The sequence below is a fragment of the Tupaia chinensis genome, unplaced genomic scaffold (genome assembly GCF_000334495.1).
Source record: "Tupaia chinensis unplaced genomic scaffold, TupChi_1.0 Scaffold138491_1, whole genome shotgun sequence".
Taxonomy (NCBI): domain Eukaryota; kingdom Metazoa; phylum Chordata; class Mammalia; order Scandentia; family Tupaiidae; genus Tupaia; species Tupaia belangeri.
In genome coordinates, this window is record NW_006198387.1 from 81,141 (window position 1) to 86,651 (window position 5,511).

The 5,511-nt window shown below is 42.3% G+C and overlaps 1 protein-coding gene across 1 annotated transcript in view; it reads left to right on the forward strand.

Moving 5' to 3' along the window:
* The window catches only part of GALNT12 (polypeptide N-acetylgalactosaminyltransferase 12), a gene marked incomplete at its 5' end in the record, with an annotated part of 36,529 nt that overhangs the window by 27,044 nt on the left and 3,974 nt on the right, over nt 1–5,511 (forward strand). The window contains 2 exon segments of the mRNA XM_014592770.1: nt 633–764; nt 4,794–4,907. Of these exon segments, the coding sequence (XP_014448256.1) occupies nt 633–764; nt 4,794–4,907 (246 nt within the window).

The window sequence follows — 5,511 nt, forward strand, 5'->3', positions numbered from 1 at the left end:
CAGTAATGCAAGTGCTGGACAACTCATTTTTTTGTCTGCGAATGTCTGAAAATGCAAAAGCATCATGGTATCGATTTTGCCTGGCGTGCTTTCCAGGCTGCTGGGTCTGGGATTTGAACCGTAGTGTCAGCCACATGGAATCCAGCACCTTAACCACCATGCCATCAGCTGGCTACGAGCTGTATTTTTTTGTCTTCTGTGTTCTGGGCACCTAACAGACGCTTAGTAAAGGCTGGTTGGGTTGTTAGCAAGTGAGGATCAATAAAGGCAGGGCTTTGTAGTAAGCTCCAGAACTAACAGGACTCACTGTTCTGTTATTTTATTATTTTTTAAATTAAATTAAATTAAATTTATTTTTTGGAGAGGTTTTTGCTATAGGACATGTGTGCTTGCCAGAAAGACAGAGAGAGACAGAGACAGAAAGCAAGAATTCTCCTCTCTGTGGGGATGGCCATGCAGCAATCCCTTCTCCTCCATTCTCCTCTTGGGATCTTGGGCATGCACGCACACAGGCCCAGCATGAGTTTAAGCCACCGGGTCCAGGACTTGAACCATGGTCAACTACATGGGAGTCCAGCGACATAGCCATGACACTAACTACTGGCCTCTTCACTGTTCTGTTGTTTTATCAGGAACCCTTTGGAGATGTGACGGAGAGGAAGCAGCTGCGGGCCAAGCTCCAATGCAAGGACTTCAAGTGGTTCTTGGAGACTGTGTACCCAGAACTGCATGTGCCTGAGGACAGGCCTGGCTTCTTTGGGATGGTGAGCAAGGCAGGCTCTGGTGGGCCTCCAGGTCTGATGGACACGTGGGGGCCACTGACCTGTGCTACGCCCATGCTGCTCCCATCCTTTCATCCACTACCATCTTTCTACCCTGAGTTTCTGGGCATTGGGTCCAAAATGTCAGAGCTAGAGGCCATCTTGAAATTGGCAAGTATAAGTCTTTCATTTGACAGATGAGGAAACTTAGGCTTACTTGATGTTTCATGTCCTCGTTTATCTTATCTTACTTGATGTTTCACGTCCTTGATACCAAGATAAATTGCATTTCTTCTGGTCTCAACAGCTGGACCAGTTAATAATATACCCAGCTTAGAAGTCAACAAAGGCAATAATGGGGAGAGGAGAGTCATTTCTACTACTTCCAGAAAACCTAAATGTTTCTGGAAGGAGGTCAACTAAAATGCCGAGTGTCTTTTGCTTTTGCTAGGAATTGTATAAACTTAGTGCAGTCCCCTGTGCTTTACTGTGCTGATCAGAAGTGTTGGTGTTCCATTCTGGGTCTTTCATAGATACGAAGCAGGGTATTAATGCTAAATTCTGTTTTCATTACGAAAATGTTCAAATATGCAAAAACACATAGGGAATGGTATGATGAATCCTGTCCCTGAGAGTCTAGAATTTTCAAGATTCTGCCTCTCTTGCCTTCATTCTCTTTGCTACACTCCATGTTTGTATTTTTGTTTTTAGCAAACTCCAGATATTGTGTCATTTCATTCCTATATATTTTAGTATGTATCCTTATAAAATTTGGGTATTGTCTTATGCAACTAGACCATTATCACATGTCATCTAATGAACAATAATTTATTGGTATCATTTCGTATTCAGTTTCAATTTATAGTCCCCTAGATCTTCAGTTTTCTCTTTGGGTGGTTGACCAATTCTAATTAGGGTCCCTATGAGGTATGTGGTTGTTGTATTCTATCTCCTAAGTCTCTTTCTCTCCCTTTTAAAAAGAATTATTTTATTTAACTTTATTTATTTATTTATTTATTTAAATTTGACCAGAGAGAGAGAGGGAAAGTAGAAAGCAAGCCGCCAGATCTAGGATTTGAACCACGGTCAGCCATGTAGGAATCCAGCGCCCTTAACCACCACACACTTGCTAACCCTCCTAAGCCTCTTTAATCTAGGATAGTCCCTTCTCTTTATTTATTTATTCTTTTGTTAATAGCTTTCCCTTGTGGAAAAACCAAGATCAGTTGTCTGTAGAGCATCTCACTGTTAGAATTACTGTTCAGACTTTAAACTTTGTCATCTCCCCCCATTTCTTTCCTTTCTTTTCTTTTCTTCTTTTTTAATTTTTAATTTTCCTTTTTTTTTTTTAATTGCTATAAGATATGTGTACTTGCTGGGGTAGGGGGAGCAGGAAGAAGGGAACACTGAGAAAGAACCCTCCAGAGGGGATGAACCTTCTCATACATTCTCCTCTCGGGATTTTGGGCACAAATGTGCATGCACCTGGCCTGTTTTCCAAGCTGCTAGGTCAAGACTTGAATTGCACAGTCAGCCATGTAGGATCCAGCTGCCTTAACCACCACGCTACCAGCTGGCCCATTCTCCATATTTCTTTAAAATGCAGGTGAAGTCTAAAAATTTGATTAGAGTGTGGGTCCACCTTTATGCCAAGAACAATTTGGGTGTGATGCTTTGCATTATTGTGTCATATGAGGAGTACATAAAGTCTGGTCACCTTGCGTTCAGCGATGAGACTCATCGTTGGGTTCATGGAATTTTCATCACCTGAAGTGTCATGAGCTCAGTTATATCTCAGATTCAAGTGTAAGCTTACAAGGTGGTTTCTTCTTTGACATTATAGTCCTGTTTCTTTTTTCTTACATCATAAATCTTGGTTTTTAACCATATTGACATAAGTATTAATATTTATTTGTTGTCTCTAAATGTGGGTGGTTGGGAAAGTCATGACATATTTTTGCATAGAAAAACACATCGTGACTTTCCCAACAACCTAATATATTTAAAATGGTTTCAAAACAATAATGTAATATTGAAAGTGACAGTGTTATACTAAACGAGGTGTCAGATTTCTTTGCCACTTCGTTTATAGAATATATTTAACTAAGGAAATAATGTCAAATCTACTATGTATTGAAGTCATTTACAAGATTCCTTTTTCTTTGTTTGTTACCAACCTGATTTAGTTAATCTAATTAATCTTAGTCTGAGGAGAAGCTCACATGTATTTGGGCTAACATAGCATTAAGAGTGTACCAGTGGGGGCCAGCAAGTGGTGTAGTAGCTAAGGCGTTGGACTCTCACATGATCGACCGTGGTTCCAGCCCTGGACCTGGCAGCTTGAAAATCACACCAGGCGCATGTGCGTGCATTCCAAAAATCCAAAGAGGAGAATGGAGAAGAAGGGATTGCAGCATGGCCACCCCCCATAATGGGTGATTTCTCACTTCTCCCTGTCTCTCTCTGTCTGTCTTCGGTGAATGCATGTGCCCTATGGGGAAAAAAAATCCACTAATGAAGAATGAAAAAGTATGACCGTTCAGGCTTTTCAGGGTTAATCTGTCTGATCTTCAGGTTTGTCATCTTAAAATGGGAGTAAAGATTCCTACCCACAGTTCCCTTGGTCACTGGCAGGTGCTGGACTCCTACTTGGCCAACTGTGGTTCGAGTTCCAGACCTGGTGGCTTGCTTTCTCACTCTCTACCCCTATCTCAGTCTCTGATCAAATTAAAATACAATAATAGTAAATAAAATTAAAATAGTGTTAAAAAAAGAAAATTTAATTCCGTGGGACCAGCAGATGATGTAATGGTTACATCACTGGACTTCCACATAGTCGATCACAGTTCAAATCCATGACCTGGCCATTTAAAACTCGCGCCAGGTGAGTGTGTGTGCATGCCCAAGATCCCGAGAAGAGAACAGGGAAGAAGGGACTGTGGTGTGGCCTTTGAGAGGTAATATCTCACTTACTGTCTCTCTGGTGAGTGCATGTACCCAATAGCAAAAATCTCTTCTTTAAAAAAACCCTTTATTCCCTTATTCCTTCAGAGAGAGGAAGAGAAAGGGGAGCACCCCAATAAGGTCCTCATGCCATGATCCGTGGTCAGTCTCAGCCAGCCTGGCTCATGGGCACATGTGCCCAGCATGCCCAGGGAGGCCTCAGGACCGAACCGTGACCTTTCCCATGTGAGTCCAGTTGTGTTACTGCTGCATCACTGACTGGCTCTGAGAAGACACTTTTAAACCCAGAGAGTGCTGTCTAGGGACCAGCCTGTGGTGTGAGGGTTAAGGTGGCAGGAGCTCACTTGACTCACTGTGTGGTTCAAGTCCCAGCCCCTAGTGGCTTGAGAAACACACTAGGCACATGTGCATACATGCCCAAAATCCTGACAGGAGGGAGCAATGGATGAGAAGGGATGGCAGCATGACCATGCGCCGTAGAAGGTGCTTACTCGCTTTTCCTCTCTCCCTTCCTGTCTCTGGTAACTGTGCGTGCCCTCTGGCAAATAAAAAAAGTGCTTTTAGAAGAAAGGGGCTCTTACCATTGGGGTCAGTTCCCCCTTCCCAGTTTTATTTTACTTTTAAATAAAAAATAAAATTGTAATCGTATATATTTGTGGGGTAAAATGTAATGTTTTGATCTATGTATATATTATAGGATGCTGAAATTAGGTAATTGGCATATCTTACACATTGATCATTACTTTGTGGTGAGAACATTTAAAATCCTCTCTTCTAGCTATTTGAAAATATATGATACATTGTTATAAACTGTAGTCACCCTACTAGAAAGTAGGACACGGAACTTATTCTTCCTGTTTAGCTATACCATAGAACCCCTTGGCCAGCCTCCCCCCCCGACTGCTCTCCCCTCCACAGCCTTGATCACCTCTGTTCTCCTCTCACCTTCTGTGAGATCTGTTTTAGTTCAGTTCTTGAGGGAGGTTCTCCTCTCATCCCACTCCTCGGATCCTTGTGTGAATCCTGTGTGTAAGTCTGGACCAAGATAACCCTTTATGTTTCCTCTAGCTCCGAAACAAAGGACTGAAAGACTACTGCTTTGACTATAATCCTCCCGACGAAAACGACATTACGGGACACCAGGTCCTTCTGTACGTCTGTCACGGGATGGGCCAGAACCAGGTAGGTGGGGGACCTCTGAAGAGGGAAATGGGGGAAAAGTTATGTGTTCTTTAAAAAAGTACGTCTGATTTTCCCTCTTACTTTTATCACAGTATATGCTCATCATGGAACGTTTGGGATATGTAAAAAGTAGAAGGGACAAATGGCAGGACCTAGAGAGGCCACTATTAAGATTAAGACATCTTTTCTTTTCTTTCTTTTATTTTTTTAAAGATTTTTGCTATAGGGTGTGTGTGCTCGCTGGAGAGACAGAAAGTGAGATATCACCCCCAGGCATGGGGGATGGCCATGTTGCAATCCCTTCTCCTCCATTCTCCTCTCGGGAACTTGTGCACGCACACACACATGCTCAGCAGGAGCTTTAAGCTGCCGAGTCTGGTCTTCAAACTGGTTGACTACATGAGAGTCCAGCGGCGTAACTGTTATGCCGTCTGCTGGTCCCAAAATTAAGACATATTTTCTTCTCATCTTTTTTGGTACATGGGCTTCAGAGTATATATTTTAAGTAGTTGTGATTCTAATGTCTATGTTTTCTAGTCCATTAGTTCCATGTCCTCATATTTTTCTTGTGTTACTAGACATCCTTTGAGAATGTCATTCCTGC